We start from the raw sequence: 19,605 nt of genomic DNA on the forward strand, positions 1-19,605 counted from the left end.
GCATCAGGATTTGATCTTGATTTGGAGGCCAAAAGCAGTGGGTCCAGAACACAGAAGACATGCAAATATTTCCATCACGTTATCTATGTTTTGGACCCACTTCTGTTTCTGCCTTACCAATACTGATCAAATGCTGAACAAATACTGACAGTGTGATCCTTTTTGGGGGCTGTTCTTATGATAAATCAGAGGAACAGTAAAATAGACAGTGATGTGAAAACAGCCTTGCTGCTGACACCCTCCCCACTGTCATGGGGCCATTACTTGAATGTTGGGCCACTGCACAGTTAAGTCCACATCAATAAATTAGTAGCTAACATTGACCTGTAAGTTCAAACCTCTGTTATTTGGTCAATTATTTCCATCACTTAGTGTGAGGCAAAATTCAGGAGCCAAGCCTACTCGTGGATTAGGTATTGTGAATAGATCTGGACCTCTTCAGTAGATTTTACCCACACCTGCTTTGGTTTGACAATAACTGACCAAATAAGTGAAGCATGAACTAAGCCTAAGGCCTCTTTAGCACGGGCGTTGCGGTAAAATGTGTGGGTGCGTTACGGGAACACCCGCGATTTTTCCGCGCGAGTGCAAAACATTGTAATGCGTTTTGCACTCACGTGAGAAAAATCGCGCATGTTTGGTACACAAACCCGAACTTCTTCACAGAAGTTCGGGCTTGGGTTAGATGTTCTGTAGATTGTATTATTTCCCCTTATAACATGGTTATAAGGGGAAATAATAGCATTCTGAATACAGAATGCATAGTAAAATAGTGCTGGAGGGGATAAAAAAAAATAAAAAATACACTGCTCAAAAAAATAAAGGGAACACAAAAATAACACATCCTAGATCTGAATTAATTAAATATTCTTCTGAAATACTTTGTTCGTTACATAGTTGAATGTGCTGACAACAAAATCACACAAAAAAAAAAATTGGAAATCAAATTTTTCAACCCATGGAGGTCTGGATTTGGAGTCACACTCAAAATTAAAGTGGAAAAACACACTACAGGCTGATCCAACTTTGATGTAATGTCCTTAAAACAAGTCAAAATGAGGCTCAGTGGTGTGTGTGGCCTCCACGTGCCTGTATGACCTCCCTACAACGCCTGTGCATGCTCCTGATGAGGTGGCGGACGGTCTCCTGAGGGATCTCCCACACCTGGACTAAAGCATCTGCCAACTCCTGGACAGTCTGTGGTGACACGTGACATTGGTGGATAGAGCGAGACATGATGTCCCAGATGTGCTCAATTGGATTCAGGTCTGGGGAACGGGCGGGCCAGTCCATAGCATCAATGCCTTCGTCTTGCAGGAACTGCTGACACACTACAACCACATGAGGTCTAGCATTGTCTTGCATTAGGAGGAACCCAGGGCCAACCGCACCAGCATATGGTCTCACAAGGGGTCTGAGGATCTCATCTCGGTACCTAATGGCAGTCAGGCTACCTATGGCGAGCACATGGAGGGCTGTGCGGCCCTCCAAAGAAATGCCACCCTACACCATTACTGACCCAATGCCAAACCGGTCATGCTGGAGGATGTTGCAGGCAGCAGAACATTCTCCACGGCGTCTCAAGACTCTGTCACGTCTGTCACATGTGCTCAGTGTGAACCTGCTTTCATCTGTGAAGAGCACAGGGCACCAGGGGCGAATTTGCCAATCTTGGTGTTCTCTGGCAAATGCCAAACGTCCTGCACGGTGTTGGGCTCTAAGCACAACCCCCACCTGTGGACGTCGGGCCCTCATATCACCCTCATGGAGTCTGTTTCTGACCGTTTGAGCAGACACATGCACATTTGTGGCCTGCTGGAGGTCATTTTGCAGGGCTCTGGCAGTGCTCCTCCTGTTCCTCCTTGCACAAAGGCGGAGGTAGCGGTCCTGCTGCTGGGTTGTTGCCCTCCTACGGCCTCCTCCACGTCTCCTGATGTACTGGCCTGTCTCCTGGTAGCGCCTTCATGCTCTGGACACTACGCTGACAGACACAGCAAACCTTCTTGCCGCAGCTCGCATTGATGTGCCATCCTGGATAAGCTGCACTACCTGAGCCACTTGTGTGGGTTGTAGACTCCGTCTCATGCTACCACTAGAGTGAAAGCACCGCCAGCATTCAAAAGTGACCAAAACATCAGCCAGGAAGCATAGGAACTGAGAAATGGTCTGTGGTCACCACCTGCAGAACCACTCCTTTATTGGGGGTGTCTTGCTAATTGCCTATAATTTCCACCTGTTGTCTATCCCATTTGCACAACAGCATGTGAAATTGATTGTCACTCAGTGTTGCTTCCTAAGTGGACAGTTTGATTTCACAGAAGTGTGATTGACTTGGAGTTACATTGTGTTGTTTAAGTGTTCCCTTTTTTTGAGCAGTGTAATTTAACTCACCTTAGTCCACTTGATCGCGATGCCCGGCATCTCCTTCTGTCTCCTTTACTGAACAGGACCTGTGGTGAGCATTCATTACAGGTCAAGGACCTGTGGTGACGTCACTCTGGTCATCACATGATCTTTTATCATGGTGATGGATCATGTGATGACCGAAGGAGATGCCGGGCATCGCGATCAAGTGGACTAAGGTGAGTTAGATTATTTATTTATTTTTTTAACCCCTCCAGCGCTATTTTACTATGCATTCTATATTCAGAATGTTATTATTTTCCCTTATAACCATGTTATAAGAGAAAATAATAATGATCGGGTCTCTATCCCGATCGTCTCCTAGCAACCGTGCGTGAAAATCGCACCGCATCCGCACTTGCTTGCGGACGCTTGCGATTTTCACGCAACCCCATTCACTTCTCTGGGGCCTGCGTTGCGTGAAAAACGCAGAATATAGAGCATGCTGCGATTTTCACGCAACGCACAAGTGATGCGTGAAAATCACCGCTCATGTGAACAGCCCCATAGAAATGAATGGGTCGGTATTCAGTGCGGGTGCAATGCGTTCAAATCACGCATCGCATCCGCGCGGAATACTCGCCCATGTGAAAGGGGCCTTAGGGCTCATGCACACAACCGTTGTTTTGCAGTCTATTTTTCACTGATCTGTTCCGTATCTGAGGTTTTTTTTCTCTGATTTAAGTCCTCTTCCGTTCCATTATTCCACAAAACATATCCGTATGGTTTCCATATGCGATCCGTTTTTTGCGGATCGGAAACAGTAACTTATTACTCACCAGCCACATGAGCAATATGGGCTGGGCATAGCATTTCTACAGTATGGATCCTCAAAATACGGATGATATACGGATGTGTTCCGTGTGCGTTCTGTATTTTTTGCGGACCCATTGACTTGAATGGGGCCTTGGACCATGATTTGCAGAAAATAATAGGACATGCACTACTTTTTGGAGGAACTTAAATACTGAAACGGAATGCACACGGAGTACCTTCCGTTGTTTTTGCGGACCCATTGAAGTGAATGGTTCCGCATACGGTCCGCAAAGAAACGGAACTGAAGCGGAAAAGGAAAATATGTTCGTGTGCATGAGCCCTAATAGTGATGTACAGTCATTCTACATGTCACAGAACGACTTTATAGGTGCTGCCTCCATGTCTTTTTGTTTGTTTGTTTGTTTAGCAGGGGGTTGCTTGGAATGTACAGTGCACAATGATTTGTATGTCCATATATGTGACTTGCCTGTCATTCTGATGCACAGTAATTGTTTCACTACCAGAAAGGACTAGCTATTCATGTTGCTGCACTGCGCAGTGATGTACACCATACTTTCTCGCTAAAGTTTAACTGCAAATTAACTGGGATAGACCTCATTTAACATGCTTCATGACTAGAGTTGAGCGAACACCTGGATGTTTCTGGTTCGAGAAGTTCGGCCGAACTTCCCGGAAATGTTCGGGTTCGAGATCCGAACCCGATCCGAACTTCGTCCCGAACCCGAACCCCATTGAAGTCAATGGGGACCCGAACTTTTGGGCACTAAAAAGGCTGTAAAACAGCCCAGGAAAGAGCTAGAGGGCTGCAAAAGGCAGCAACATGTAGGTAAATCCCCTGCAAACAAATGTGGATAGGGAAATTAATTAAAATTAAAATTAAAAAAATAAAAATGAACCAATATCAATTGGACAGAGGTCCAATAGCAGAGAATCTGGCTTCACGTCACCCACCACTGGAACAGGCCACTGTCACACATTTAGGCCCAGGCACCCAGGCAGAGGAGAGAGGTCCCGTAACAGAGAATCTGGCCTTATGTCAGCGCAGAATCTGTCTTCATGTCATAGCAGAGAATCAGGCTTCACGTCACCCACCACTGGAACAGGCCACTGTCACACATTTAGGCCCAGGCACCCAGGCAGAGGAGAGAGGTCCCGTAACAGAGAATCTGGCCTTATGTCAGCGCAGAATCTGTATTCATGTCATAGCAGAGAATCAGGCTTCACGTCACCCACCACTGGAACAGGCCACTGTAACACATTTAGGCCCAGGCACCCAGGCAGAGGAGAGAGGTCCCGTAACAGAGAATCTGGCCTCATGTCAGAGCAGAATCTGTATTCATGTCATAGCAGAGAATCAGGCTTCACGTCACCCACCACTGGAACAGGCCACTGTCACACATTTAGGCCCCGGCACCCAGACAGAGGAGAGCGGTCCCGTAACAGAGAATCTGGCCTTATGTCAGCGCAGAATCTGTCTTCATGTCATAGCAGAGAATCAGGCTTCACGTCAGCCACCACTGGAACAGGCCACTGTCACACATTTAGGCCCAGGCACCCAGGCAGAGGAGAGAGGTCCCGTAACAGAGAATCTGGCCTTATGTCAGCGCAGAATCTGTATTCATGTCATAGCAGAGAATCAGGCTTCACGTCACCCACCACTGAAACAGGCCACTGTCACACATTTAGGCCCAGGCACCCAGGCAGAGGAGAAAGGTCCCGTAACAGAGAATCTGGCCTTATGTCAGCGCAGAATCTGTATTCATGTCATAGCAGAGAATCAGGCTTCACGTCACCCACCACTGGAACAGGCCACTGTCACATATTTAGGCCCAGGCACCCAGGCAGAGGAGAGAGGTCCCATAACAGAGAATCTGGCCTTATGTCAGCGCAGAATCTGTTTTCATGTCATAGCAGAGAATCAGACTTCACGTCACCCACCACTGGAACAGACCACTGTCACACATTTAGGCCCCGGCACCCAGACAGAGGAGAGGTTCATTCAACTTTGGGTTGCCCCGCAATATAATGGTAAAATGAAATTAAAAATAGTATTGAATGAGGAAGTGCCCTGGAGTAGAATAATATATTGTTAAGGGGAGGTAGTTAATATCTAATCTGCACAAGGGATGGACAGGTCCTGTGGGATCCATGCCTGGTTCATTTTTATGAACGTCAGCTTGTCCACATTGGCTGTAGACAGGCGGCTGCATTTGTCTGTAATGACGCCCCCTGCCGTGCTGAATACACGTTCAGACAAAACGCTGGCCGCCGGGCAGGCCAGCACCTCCAAGGCATAAAAGGCTAGCTCTGGCCACGTGGACAATTTGGAGACCCAGAAGTTGAATGGGGCCGAACCATCAGTAAGTACGTGGAGGGGTGTGCACAGGTACTGTTCCACCATGTTAGTGAAATGTTGCCTCCTGCTAACACGTTCCGTATCAGGTGGTGGTGCAGTTAGCTGTGGCGTGGTGACAAAACTTTTCCACATCTCTGCCATGCTAACCCTGCCCTCAGAGGAGCTGGCCATGACACAGCTGCGTTGGCGACCTCTTGCTCCTCCTCTGCCTTCGCCTTGGGCTTCCACTGGTTCCCCTGTGACATTTGGGAATGCTCTCAGTAGCGCGTCTACCAACGTGCGCTTGTACTCACGCATCTTCCTATCACGCTCCAGTGTAGGAAGTAAGGTGGGCACATTGTCTTTGTACCGGGGATCCAGCAGGGTGGTAACCCAGTATTCCGCACACGTTAAAATGTGGGCAACTCTGCTGTCGTTGCGCAGGCACTGCAGCATGTAGTCGCTCATGTGTGCCAGGCTGCCCAGAGGTAAGGACAAGCTGTCCTCTGTGGGAGGCGTATCGTCATCGTCCTGTGTTTCCCCCCAGCCACGCACCAGTGATGGGCCCGAGCTGCTTTGGGTGCCACCCCGCTGTGAACATGCTTCATCCTCATCCTCCTACACCTCCTCCTCATCCTCGTCCTCCAGTAGTGGGCCCTGTCTGGCCACATTTGTACCTGGCCTCTGGTGATGCAAAAAACCTCCCTCTGAGTCACTTTGAAGAGACTGGCCTGAAAGTGCTAAAAATGACCCCTCTTCCTCCTCGGCCACCTCCTCTTCCATCATCGCCCTAAGTGTTTTCTCAAGGAGACATAGAAGTGGTATTGTAACGCTGATACCGGCGTCATCGCCACTGGCCATGTTGGTGGAGTACTCGAAACAGCGCAACAGGGCACACAGGTCTCGCATGGAGGCCCAGTCATTGGTGGTGAAGTGTGTCTGATCCGCAGTGCGACTGACCCGTGCGTGCTGCAGCTGAAACTCCACTATGGCCTGCTGCTTCTCGCACAGTCTGTCCAGCATATGCAAGGTGGAGTTCCACCTGGTGGGTACGTTGCATATGAGGCGGTGAGCGGGAAGGCCGAAGTTACGCTGTAGCACAGACAGGCGAGCAGCGGCAGGGTGTGAACGCCGGAAGCGCGAACAGACGGCCCGCACTTTATGCAGCAGCTCTGACATGTCGGGGTAGTTGCGAATGAACTTCTGCACCACCAAATTCAGCACATGCGCCAGGCAAGGGATGTGCGTCAAACCGGCTAGTCCCAGAGCTGCAACGAGATTTCGCCCATTATCGCACACCACCAGGCCGGGCTTGAGGCTCACCGGCAGCAACCACTCGTCGGTCTGTTGTTCTATACCCCGCCACAACTCCTGTGCGGTGTGGGGCCTGTCCCCCAAACATATGAGTTTCAGAATGGCCTGCTGACGTTTACCCCATGCTGTGCTGAAGTTGGTGGTGAAGGTGTGTGGCTGACTGGATGAGCAGGTGGAAGAAGAGGAGGAGGAAGCTGAGTAGGAGGAGGAGGAGACAGGAGGCAAAGAATGTTTCCCTGCGATCCTTTTCGGCGGAAAGACGTGCGCCAAACAGCTCTCCGCCTGGGGCCCAGCCGCCACTACATTTACCCAGTGTGCAGTTAGGGAGATATAGCGTCCCTGGCCGTGCTTACTGGTCCACGTATCTGTGGTTAGGTGGACCTTGCCACAGATGGCGTTGCGCAGTGCACACTTGATTTTATCGGACACTTGTTTGTGCAGGGAAGGCACGGCTCTCTTGGAGAAGTAGTGGCGGCTGGGAACAACATACTGTGGGACAGCAAGTGACATGAGCTGTTTGAAGCTGTGTGTGTCCACCAGCCTAAATGACAGCATTTCATAGGCCAGTAGTTTAGAAATGCTGGCATTCAGGGCCAGGGATCGAGGGTGGCTAGGTGGGAATTTACGCTTTCTCTCAAATGTTTGTGAGATGGAGAGCTGAACGCTGCCGTGTGACATGGTTGAGATGCTTGGTGACGCAGGTGGTGGTGTTGCTGGTACATCCCATGTTTGCTGGGCGGCAGGTGCCAACGTTCCTCCAGAGGCCGAGGCGGCGGCAGCAGCAGAAGAGGCCGAGGCAGCAGCAGCAGAAGAGGTAGCAGGGGGAGCCTGAGTGACTTCTTTGTTTTTAAGGTGTTTACTCCACTGCAGTTCATGCTTTGCATGCAGGTGCCTGGTCATGCAGGTTGTGCTAAGGTTCAGAACGTTAATGCCTCGCTTCAGGCTCTGATGGCACAGCGTGCAAACCACTCGGGTCTTGTCGTCAGCACATTGTTTGAAGAAGTGCCATGCCAGGGAACTCCTTGAAGCTGCCTTTGGGGTGCTGGGTCCCAGAAGGCGGCGGTCAGTAGCAGGCGGAGTCTCTTGGCGGCGGGTGTTCTGATTTTGCCCACTGCTCCCTCTTTTGCTACGCTGTTGGCTCTGTCTCACCACTGCCTCTTCCTCCGAACTGTGAAAGTCAGTGGCACGACCTTCATTCCATGTGGGGTCTAGGACCTCCTCGTCCCCTGCATCGTCTTCCACCCAGTCTTGATCCCTGACCTCCTGTTCAGTCTGCACACTGCAGAAAGACGCAGCAGTTGGCACCTGTGTTTCGTCATCATCAGAGACGTGCTGAGGTGGTATTCCCATGTCCTCATCATCAGGAAAAATAAGTGTTTGTGCGTTAGTGCATTCTATCTCTTCCACCCCTGGGGAAGGGCTAGGTGGATGCCCTTGGGAAACCCTGGCAGCAGAGTCTTCAAACAGCATAAGAGACTGCTGCATAACTTGAGGCTCAGACAGTTTCCCTGATATGCATGGGGGTGATGTGACAGACCGATGGGCCTGGTTTTCATGCGCCATCTGTGCGCTTTCTGCAGAAGACTGGGTGGGAGATAATGTGAACGTGCTGGATCCACTGTCGGCCACCCAATTGACTAATGCCTGCACCTGCTCAGGCCTTACCATCCTTAGAACGGCATTGGGCCCCACCAAATATTGCTGTAAATTCTGCTGGCTACTGGGACCTGAGGTAGTTGGTTCACTAGGACGTGTGGCTGTGGACGGCTGTGTTCACTAGGACGGCCACGTCCTCTCCCAGCACCAGAGGGTCCACCAACACCACCACGACCATGTCCACGTCCGCGTCCCTTATTAGATGTTTTCCTCATTGTTCCCGTTCACCACAATTTTGAGAATGGCAAATTTGGGAATGGTTTTTCAACGCAGAAAAAAAAGTGTGCTTTTACGGTCACTACAAATAACTTGACCAGCTAAAACAGTACCGATTTGGTTAAATAGAGATGTGAGGCCTGTTTTTTTTTGCGCTGTGTGACAGGTATAGGTTTAATCACAGAATCAGATTTTTATCTGCACGCTAGCGTGTGTCTTAGGTTTTTCTGAATGACACTATCACTAGCTTCAATGTAAGATATTCTTTTTGGGATAGATTTCAAGTAGGCCTCAAATACCAGAAACTAGTTATTTTGAGAATGGCAAATTTGGGAATGGTTTTTCAACCCAGAAAAAAAAGTGTGCTTTTACGATCACTACAAATAACTTGACCAGCTAAAACAGTACAGATTTGGTTAAATTGAGATGTGAGGCCTGTTTTTTTTTGCGCTGCGTGACAGGTATAGGTTTAATCACAGAATCAGATTTCTATCAGCACGCTAGCGTATGTCTTAGGTTTTTCTGAATGACACTATCAGTACCTTCAATGTAAGATATTCTTTTTGGCATAGATTTCAAGTAGGCCTCAAATACCAGAAACTAGTTATTTTGAGAATGGCAAATTTGGGAATGGTTTTTCAACCCAGAAAAAAAAGTGTGCTTTTACGGTCACTACAAATAACTTGACCAGCTAAAACAGTACAGATTTGGTTGAATAGAAATGTCAGGTCTATTTTTTAGGCGCTGGGTGACAGGCTCATCTTGCCCCTGATGTAATATATGGCCAAAAAATAACCACACTGTTGATGGTTAAATGCTCTTGGGTGACACAGGCTCAGCCTGCACCAGATGTAGTATATGGCCAAAAAATAATCAGACTGTCGATGGTTAAATGCACTTCGGTGACACAGGCTCAGCCTGCAGCTGATGTAGTATATGGCCAAAAAATAACCAGACTGTTGATGGTTAAATGCACTTCAGTGACACAGGCTCAGCCTGCAGCTGATGTAGGATATAGCACAAAATAACCACACTATCGATGGTTAAATACACTTGGTGATAGCTTGTGCTGGCGCACCACAAGTCACAAAATGGCCGCCGATCACCCCAGAAAAAAAGTGATCTAAAAACGCTCTGGGCAGCCTTAAAAAAGTGAGCAAGTCAATAATAGCACTTCAATGATCCACAGCTGCAGATCGATCACAGAATGAAGTCTTTTAGAGGAGTTAATCTGCCTAATCTCGCCCTAACGTCGCAGCTGCAACCTCTCCCCATACTGATCATAGCAGAGTGACGTGCGGCGCTACGTGACTCCAGCTTAAATAGAGGCTGGGTCACATGCTGCACTGGCCAATCACAGCCATGCCAATAGTAGGCATGGCTGTGATGGCCTCTTGGGGCAAATAGTATGATGCTTGTTGATTGGCTGCTTTGCAGCCTTTCAAAAAGCGCCAAGAAAGCGCCGAACACCGAACCCGAACCTTTACGAAAATGTTCGGGTTCGGGTCCGTGTCACGGACACCCCAAAATTCGGTACGAACCCGAACTATACAGTTCGGGTTCGCTCATCCCTATTCATGACGAATTAATTAGAATTGAAAACTTTGCTCATGTCTAATTTCTAGTATCTCAATTAGGGATGAGCGAATAGACTTCGAATGAAACATCCGAAGTCGATTCTCATAAAACTTTGTTTCAATACTGTACTGAGCGAGCGCTCTGTACAGTATTAGTATGTATTGGCTCCGATGAGCCGAAGTTATTACTTCACGAAGTCTCACGAGACTTTGCGCAATAACTACATAAATTAATTTGTACTGTAAAAAAAAAACATTTCCCGAACTTGGATTTGGTTCCAAGTGGAACCGAACCAGAGTTCGGGAAATGATTTTTTACAGTACAAATTAATTTATGAAGTTATTGCGCGAAGTCTCACGAGACTTCGTGAAGTAATAACTTTGGCTCATCTGAGCCAATACATACTAATACTGTACAGAGCCCTCGCTCAGTACAGTATTGAAACAAAGTTTTATGAGAATCGACTTCGGATGTTTCATTCGAAGTCGATTCGCTCATCTCTAATTTCAATCAATAACCTATTAAAAATCTTCCCCCACCCTGTAGGACATGGACATTACTATAATGAGACCTTCTTGGAATACGTACAAAAGTCTGTTTATTTAAAAGATTTGCATTTAAGCATAAAGCATTACTAAAATTATTATATTTGATCCTCTACTTTCTTGCATCCAAGACACAACTACAGCATGTTTAATGTAGGCAAGATTGTGCGTTCAAAACCTTTATTTCAACACAAATTAGTTAGATGAAATGCATTAAGCTATTTTATAGCTAAGAGTTAAGACTTTTCTTTTGTACATTATACTATAGAACAAAACTATCTGTACATGGCTAAACAGTGGCAAGTCAATGTAATCTAGATCTAAAAAAATAAAAATAAAAAAATTAAATAAAAAAAACTATGTATAATCTAAGACAAGACATTAAAGACAACTGGATTGCATTTTTCCTACTGCAAGCCACATTCCTCAGACCTACAAATGATTACTGTACATTAAAATTCTAGGTCACTCCCAAGCCGTTCAATTTCATCCAGAAGGAAGTCTATATCAGATTTTTTAGAAGCAGGGTTAGAAAACACCATGCGGAAAAAATTTGGCTTATCCTTCAGTGGCTGGTAACTGACCATTACAGTTCCTTCCTCCATCATCTGGGCTTTGATCTTTGCAGCAACCTAAAAAAAAATAAAGTATATTTAAAAGCAGCATATTTCATTCACTAGCTAGGCTAGAACCAAATCTCTTTGGATACATAGGTATGGAAAAGCGAACTTGTGTTTTCAAGTTCGGCGTACAAGGTTCGGGTTATCTAAGAATTCTGTTATGGGTTCTGCTACCACGGAAAATAACTTATGGTCCATGTTAGTGGAATCCATAACGGAATTCTTAGATAACCCGAACCTTCTACGCCAAACTTGAAAACACCGGTTTGCTCTTTCCTATACATAGGTCTTAAATAGAAAAAAAGCAGACAAACCCCTTAAGTCAAAATAATAGCTCTTAATAAATTTGGTGCATTTGAGACTGCCTGGAAGTCAGGAAGTGAAATATATTCCTGCTATAAACCAGCATAGATTTGCCTCACAGGTTAAGCCATTTCTTTAAACAGAATATATGTGTAATACTTGGAGACCAGGTCTGTGTCTTTTTCCAACTTTTGGAGAATACAGCATTAAAAGTAAAATTGTTGCACAATTTTGGCTCAGAATTGAAGCATTTTTTTGGTGCAGTTAACACCAGAAACTAGTGTAAACTACATAATGTGGGCCACTGTGTGCATCCAATGGAAACTTCTATAACTAATTCATGATATTAATAACAGCTTTCATGCATATGTGTAGGACGTTAATACATGCCCATATTTTTCAGTCCAAACTAAAAAATTATCTGTACTAGGGTGGAGCGAACCCGAACTGTAAAGTTCGGGTTCATACTTAACTTTAGGATTTTTGGACCCCGGACCCGAACATTTCTGTAAAGGTTCGGGATTCGGTGTTTAGTGCTTTCTTGGCGCTTTTTGAAAGGCTGCAGGAGCAGCCAAACAACAAGCGTTTAACTGTGTGACCTTAGAAGCCATCACAGCCATGCAGCATGTGACCCAGCCTCTATATAAGCTGGAGTCACGTAGCGCTGCACGTCACTCTGCTGTGCTTAGTGTAGGGAGAGGATGCTGCTGCTGTGAGGGAGAGAATAGGACAGAATCTGTGATCAGAACTCCAATTGAACTCAGCGATCTACATAGATTTAGCTGTGTGGGTGCAGTGCACAATCTTTTTACCCTGCCCTGAGCCCAGTCACAGAGAAAAATACCTTTTATCCGTCTGTTAGTTAGGTGGGCGGCGGCCATTTTATGCAAGCTCAGTGCACCAGCACTGCATCTGAGCTTTTGTGACATTCAAATCAAAGCTTGAAATACTGCACTAATAATATGGTTTTAAAAAAACACACGCTTTTTTGGCAATATACAACATCTGGTGCATTTGCAGGATTAGTCAGTGTGCAATTTAGGCTACTTTCACACCAGCGTTTCGGTGTCCGCCTGTGAGATCCGTTTCAAGGCTCTCACAAGCGGCCCCAAACGGATCAGTTTAGCCCCAATGCATTCTGAATGGATGCAGATCCGTTCAGAATGCATCAGTTTGGTTCCGTTCCGCCTCCATTCCGCTCTGGAGTCGGACACCAAAACGCTGCCTGGCCGTGTGGAGCCAAAAGGATCCATCCTGACACACAATGTAAGTCAATGGGGACGGATCCGTTTGACGTTGACACAATATGGTGCAATTGAAAACTGATCCGTCCCTCATTGACTTTCAATGTAAAGTCAGGACGGATCCGTCTGACTAACAATTAGACTTAGACTTTTTTTTACATAGAATGCAGACGGATCAGTCCTGAACAGATACCATTGTTTGCATTTATAGGTGCGGATCAGTCTGTGCGGATACCAGACGGATCCGCACCTAACGCAGGTGTGAAAATAGCCTTAAGCTAGAAATACAGCTATAATTTTCTGGGTTTTTACGAACACCCTTTCTTGGCAAAATACACTATTTTACCCTTTCTGCACGTGTGAAATTCAAGCGTTATATACAGCTTTCATATTCTGTTATCAAAAAAACAACCTTTTTTTGTAAAATACTTAATATTGCAGCCCTTGCTGCATCTGTGATTGTTAAAAACAAGTTTTAAAAAATTAAATAATTTTCTGGCTTTGAAAAAACACAAATTTTTGGCAATATCCAACATCTGGTGCCTTTGCAGGATTAGTCTGTGTGCAATTTAAGCTAGAAATACAGCCATCATTTTCTGGGTTTTTAAAAACACCCTTTTTTTGCAAAATACTAAATTTTACAGCCCTTGCAGCATCAGCATGTGTGAGATTCAAGGGTTATATATGGCTGTCATATTCAGTTATTAAACAAAACACCCATTTTGGGCAAAAAACATAATTGTCCAGCCTTTGCTGCATAGGTCATTGTGAGATACACCCTTTAGATAATGTGGTTCTAATCAGATATTTGAAAAACAACCATTTTGGGCAAAAAACTTTTATTGCGGCCTAGTCTGGATCAGTCCGTGTGAGATACACACTTTACATACTGTGGTTATATTCTTCTATTAATAAAACACCCTTTTTGGGCAAAATACACAATTTTACAGCCCTTGCTGCATCAGCATGTGTGAAATTGAAGGGTTATATACTGCTGTAATATTCAGTTATTAAACAAACACCCATTTTGGGCAAAAAACTTTAATTGCAGCCTAGTCTGCATCTGTACGTATGAGATACAACCTTTGCATACTGTCGTTTTATTCTATTAACCTCTTAAGGACACAGGGCGAACAGGTACGCCCTGATGTCCTGGTACATAAGGACACAGGGCGTACGGGTATGTCCTGTGTATTTCCGATCACCGCCGCTCGGTGAACGGAACCAGGTGCCTGCTCAAATCATTGAGCAGGCACCTTGTCTAAATGCAAGAGGGGGTCCTGTGACCCCCTCGTGTCAGCAATCACCGCAAACCGCAGGTCAATTCAGACCTGCCATGGTTACTTAGCAATAGAAGCATTATACTTACCTGCGATGTCTGTGACCGGCCGGGCGCTCCTCCTACTGGTAAGTGACAGGTCTGTGTGGCGCACTGCTTAATGATTTTTCACTCACCAGTAGGAGGAGCGCCCGGGCGGTCACAGACATCGCAGGTAAGTATAATGCTTCTATTGCTAAGTAACCATGGCAGCCAGGACTGCAGTAGCATCTTGGCTGCCATGGTAACCGATCGGAGCCCCAGCGATTAAACTGGGACTCCGATCGGAACTCTCCACTGCGACCAATGATGGGGGAAGGCAATTTTAATTAGGGGGGGGGAGAGGGGAGGCCGCACTGGCCACCAATGAATATAATACTGGGGAGGGAGGGGGGCCGCACTGGCCACCAATGAATTTAAAACTGGGGAGGGAGGGGGTCTGCCCCCTCCTGCCTGGCAGCACCTGATCTCTTACAGGGGGCTATGATACGCACAATGGCACCTGAGGGTTTAATTGTGCGGATCACAGCCCCCTGTTAGAGATCGGGTGCTGCCAGGCAGCAGGGGGCAGTCATGTACACAGTTCGTAGTATATTCTAGCTTGAAGCGTCCCCATCACTATGGGAACGCCTCTGTGTTAGAATATACTGTCGGATCTGAGTTTTCACAAAGTGAAAACTCAGATCTAAAAAGCTTTTATGCAGACGGATCAGCGGATCAGTCTGTGTGAAAGTAGCCTACGGACACGGATGATGGGCGCGGATGACAATCTTGTGTGCATCCGTGTTTTTTCACGGACCCATTGACTTGAATGGGTCCGTCAACCGTTGTCCGTCAAAAAAATAGGACAGGTCATATTTTTTTGACGGACAGGAAACATGGATCACGGACGCGGATGTACAAATGGTGCATTTTCCGAGTTTTCAATGGACCCATTGAAAGTCAATGGGTCCGCAGAAAATCACAGAAAACGGAACAACGGACACGGATGCACACAACGGTCGTGTGCATGAGGCCTCTCATACAGCCAATGCATTCCAATACAGAAGTATTGGAATGCATTGTAAAAGGGATTAGACCCCCAAAAGTTGAAATCCCAAAGTGGGACAAAAATAAAGTAAAAAAAAAGTTGAAAAAAGAAAGTTTTCCCCCCAAAATATTAAAAGTTTAAATTAAAAATAAACAAAAACGTCATTTTCCCCAAATAAAGTTAAAAAAAAATAGGTAAAAAAAAATAGGAAAAAAAAAAGTAGACATATTGGGTATCGCCACGTCCATATCGACCGGCTGTATAAACATATCACATGACCTAACCCCTCAGATGAACACCGTAAAAAGTGTAAAATAAAAACTGTGCTAAATAAACCATTTTTTGTCACCTTACATCACAAAAAGTATAATAGCAAGTGATCAAAAAGTCACACGCACCCCAAAATATTGCCAATTAAACAGTCATCTCATCCCGCAAAAATCATAACCTACCCAAGGTAATCGCCCAAAAACTGAAAAAATTATGGCTCTCAGACTATGGAAACACTAAAACATTATATTTTTTTTGTTTAAAAAAAGAAATCATTGTGTAAAACTTACATAAATAACTAAAAAAGTATACATATTAGGTATTGCCGCATCCGTGACAACCTGGTGTATAAAAATATCACATGATCTAACCTGTCAGATGAATGTTGTAAATAACAAAAAATAAAAACTGTGCCAAAACAGCTATTTCTTGTTACCTTGCCTCACAAAAAGTGTAATATAGAGCAACCAAAAATCATATGTACCCTAAACTAGTACCAACAATACTGCCACCCTATCCGGTAGTTTCTAAAATGGGGTCACTTTTTTGGAGTTTCTACTCTAGGGGTGCATCAAATGGGACATGGTGTAAAAAAAAAAAACAGTCCAGCAAAACCTGCCTTCCAAAAACCGTATGGCATTCCTTTCCTTCTGCGCCCTGCTGTGTGCCCATACAGCGGTTTACGACCATATATGGGGTGTTTCTGTAAATAGACTTCAGACCTGAACTGGTCCTTAAAAATTGGGTTTTTGAAAATTTCTGAAAAATTTCAAGATTTGCTTCTAAACTTCTAAGCCTTGTAACATCCCCAAAAAATAAACTAGCATTCCCAAATGATCCAAACATGAAGTAGACATATGGGTAATGTAAAGTAATAACTATTTTTGGAGGTATTACTATGTGATATAGAAGTAGAGAAATTGAAACTTGGAAATTTGCCATTTTTTTACAAATTTTTGGTAAATTTGGTATTTTTTTATAAATAAAAATGATTTTTTTTTACTTCATTTTACCAGTGTCATGAAGTACAATATGTGACAAAAAAAAACAATCTCAGAATGGCCTGGATAAGTCAAAGCGTTTTAAAGTTATCAGCACTTAAAGGGACACTGGTCAGATTTGCAAAAAATGGCCTGGTCCTTAAGGTGAAATAAGGCTGTGTCCTGAAGGGGTTAAATGTGTTGTTTATAGTGTACTGAATATTCTGTATTCCCATGCACCCCTTCCACCACAAAAAAAGGTATATGGTTGAATCTTCCTTTTCTCCTCCTCCTCTTCCATCATATCAACATGTATATTCGTCGCATATAATGCCCTCGTATATAATTTTTTACAGGGTCCTCTCACATGCAGGCCCTCACCCATAAATGTTTTAGATTGTCAGCTCAGCAGCAGACCCTCACCCCTAGAGTCACCAGCAGGCCATCAATCCTACTTTTTCCATAGATGGTGTCCGCTGCGGACAGTTAAATTATCCATGCCACATCTGCTGTGTAAAGTGTGCGGATATAAAAAATAAAATCTTTTAGAGGGTCAGCTCACCTGCAGGCCCTCGTATATCTATGAGATACAGTGTACCTTTGCTGTAGACGCTGTGAACAGTGTCATTACCTGTGGTACCTCTCCTGTATAACGTTTCCTCATTCTAAATACCTATGAAATTCCCTGTAATTTTTTAGTACTCATTAAAAAATTTTAGTACTCCTCTTAAGAGTCCTGTATTGTTATTTATCGTCACTACCTCCCTGAGTCATGAGTGGGTAATTTGCACGCCCCCGCCTGCCTTTCTTGGAAGTGGTAGCCGTAGCCGTTACTCAGGCTTCCTCTCCGGAAGTGAACCTTGATTCCCCGTTACCCGTGGTCACCATGGTAGGCGCATAAAAACATCAAAAGTTGATAGGGCAGACATCCAAATGGATCGTCGACATCACAGGGACGTGCGATCACCCAGAAGTCATCTAGAGTCAACAAAGTGGCAGCAGGCCCTTGCACATAATGTTTGAGAGGGTCAGCTCACCAGCAGGCCCTCACCTACAAGTCCAGTCTCACTATCCAAGAGTCTGGTCAACACAATCCTCACCACCGGAGGTCACGTAACTACTTAGCAACGAGGAGTATCGTTGGTTATCGGAATGAACCATACAAAACGTCTAGATCCACCCGCTCACAACGGCTTTGCACCACCACCCACAGAATCGAGAAAGAGGTATCAATCTATCAATCCTTTCTGTGTTTGGGCCGGGTAAGGTTTCCCGTGCATAATAAAATTAAGCCGCAGGCTCCACTCTTGGAGGTGCCCTTCCGTCAATTAGTTAAAATTTCAGCTTTGCAACCATACTCCCCCTGGAACCCAAAGAGTTTGTTTTCCCAGAAAATGCTCAGCAGGTAATGGAAATAATGCCGCCAGATCGTCTTCGAACCTCTGACTTTCATTGTTGATTAATAAAAACATTTGTGGCAACAAATACTTTGGCTGTGGTTCATCTTGCGCTGGTCCAAGAATTTCACCTCTAGCGGTACAATAAGGATGCCACCGGCCTTCCCTCTTAATCATGGCCCCAATTTCGAAAATCAACAAACGTTTTGGCTGAATGTGCACTTTATATACAAGTATATATACAGGAAAGAATGTTTCCTAACAATTTTTACTCTACAATCGATTTTATCTTTGGTTTTGTGCATATTATTGTCAGTCTGTAAAAGTGGCGTACTATTCAGACAACATCGCTCCCAGCAGCGTCATGAGAGTCCAAGATGCATGCAGGGTTTACATCAATTTCTTATCTTTTTTATATGAACCAGGCACCCTCCCCTCTTCAGAGCAGGGGTGCCTGGTTTAATGCTCGGGTCCTCCCATGGACTTCCATTATACTCGGGTGCTCGGTAGAGCTCCCAAGCATCCTGATGTGTTCGGCCAGAGCACCAAGGTGCTCGATCATCACTAATAAATAAGTTCAAATTAATAAAGGGAGTCTGTACCAGATAAAAATTTATCATGGTGGCGACAAATACTTTGTAATGATAACTCCACATATTGGAAGCATAACTGTGCCAGAACTGATGCATGAAAGATTATAATATGGGAAGGTGACGCTACAATGCATTGAGACCAGTTTATAATTGATTATGGTAGTGTCATTCTCAAACTTATTTTACCTTATGCAGTTTTGTATTCCATTCTTTGTCTCTTGGCATGCCCTTCAGACTGGGTGGTAGATACCAAAAACAAACATTGGTATGCTCTGGCTGAAAAAAAAAAATATAAAGTTAAAGTTAAATCATGTAGTGTATCACAGAACTGATGGATTTGGCCAAGTATTGCAACACATACAAGTCACTGGAAAAAAAACTGTAATGACCGGCGTCACGCAAAGGGAGGGAAAAGGGAAGGCCCTGTCCAAGGGAGAGGGAAAGGTGGTGACCCCTGACTCACCTTGCGGCTGGCACCTGACTGCCCTGACGTCCCTAGACGGGTTCCTCACTCGTACGCCGATCACGTGCCTAAACCCTGGCTTTCCCTAAGATGAGCCCTGTGTAGTGAACGGGGCGGTGGGATCACTAGTCCGCACCACTGACACTAAGAGGAAAACACCAAAGAGAGGACAGACAATACAGACAAACATATAATCCCAGGTGGGCGACAACAGCAGACCACCAAGGCCCAACAGGGATCCGGAGGTTAACGTTCTGGAACAACAACCAGGGAAAACAGCTACACAGCTCCAGTGTGTCAGTATAGAAGTCCAGGCAGGAAGCTCTATATCTGGCAACCAGAAAAGTAAGAGAGGGGAATATAAGGAGGTTAGAAGTGCTGGACAAGAAACAGCTGAGGAGAAGAAGCTACGGATCCCTGAGTGAGCCAAAAAGGGTTGCAAGGCAAACCCAGAAAGCTACCATTACGAAACAGCACTGTCTTTGTACATAGAACGCGCAGCCACCCGCTGCGACTTCCTGACCCCGGGTATAACGGAGTCAGACGTGGCTCTTGACACCCTT

The 19,605-nt window shown here is 45.3% G+C and overlaps 1 protein-coding gene across 1 annotated transcript in view; it reads right to left on the reverse strand.

The window, feature by feature from the left end:
* Positions 1-10,877: 10,877 nt before the first annotated feature.
* The window catches only part of LOC121001666 (glutamate decarboxylase 1-like), a 233,528-nt gene continuing 224,800 nt past the window's right edge, over positions 10,878-19,605 (reverse strand). The window contains exons 14-15 of the mRNA XM_040432840.1: positions 18,766-18,855; positions 10,878-11,456 (exon numbers count right to left, since the gene is read on the reverse strand). Coding sequence (XP_040288774.1) covers positions 11,277-11,456; positions 18,766-18,855 — 270 coding nt within the window. The 3' untranslated portion in view covers positions 10,878-11,276. The remainder of the gene's footprint in view (positions 11,457-18,765; positions 18,856-19,605) is intronic.

The sequence above is a fragment of the Bufo bufo genome, chromosome 5, assembly GCF_905171765.1.
Source record: "Bufo bufo chromosome 5, aBufBuf1.1, whole genome shotgun sequence".
Taxonomy (NCBI): Eukaryota; Metazoa; Chordata; class Amphibia; order Anura; family Bufonidae; genus Bufo; species Bufo bufo.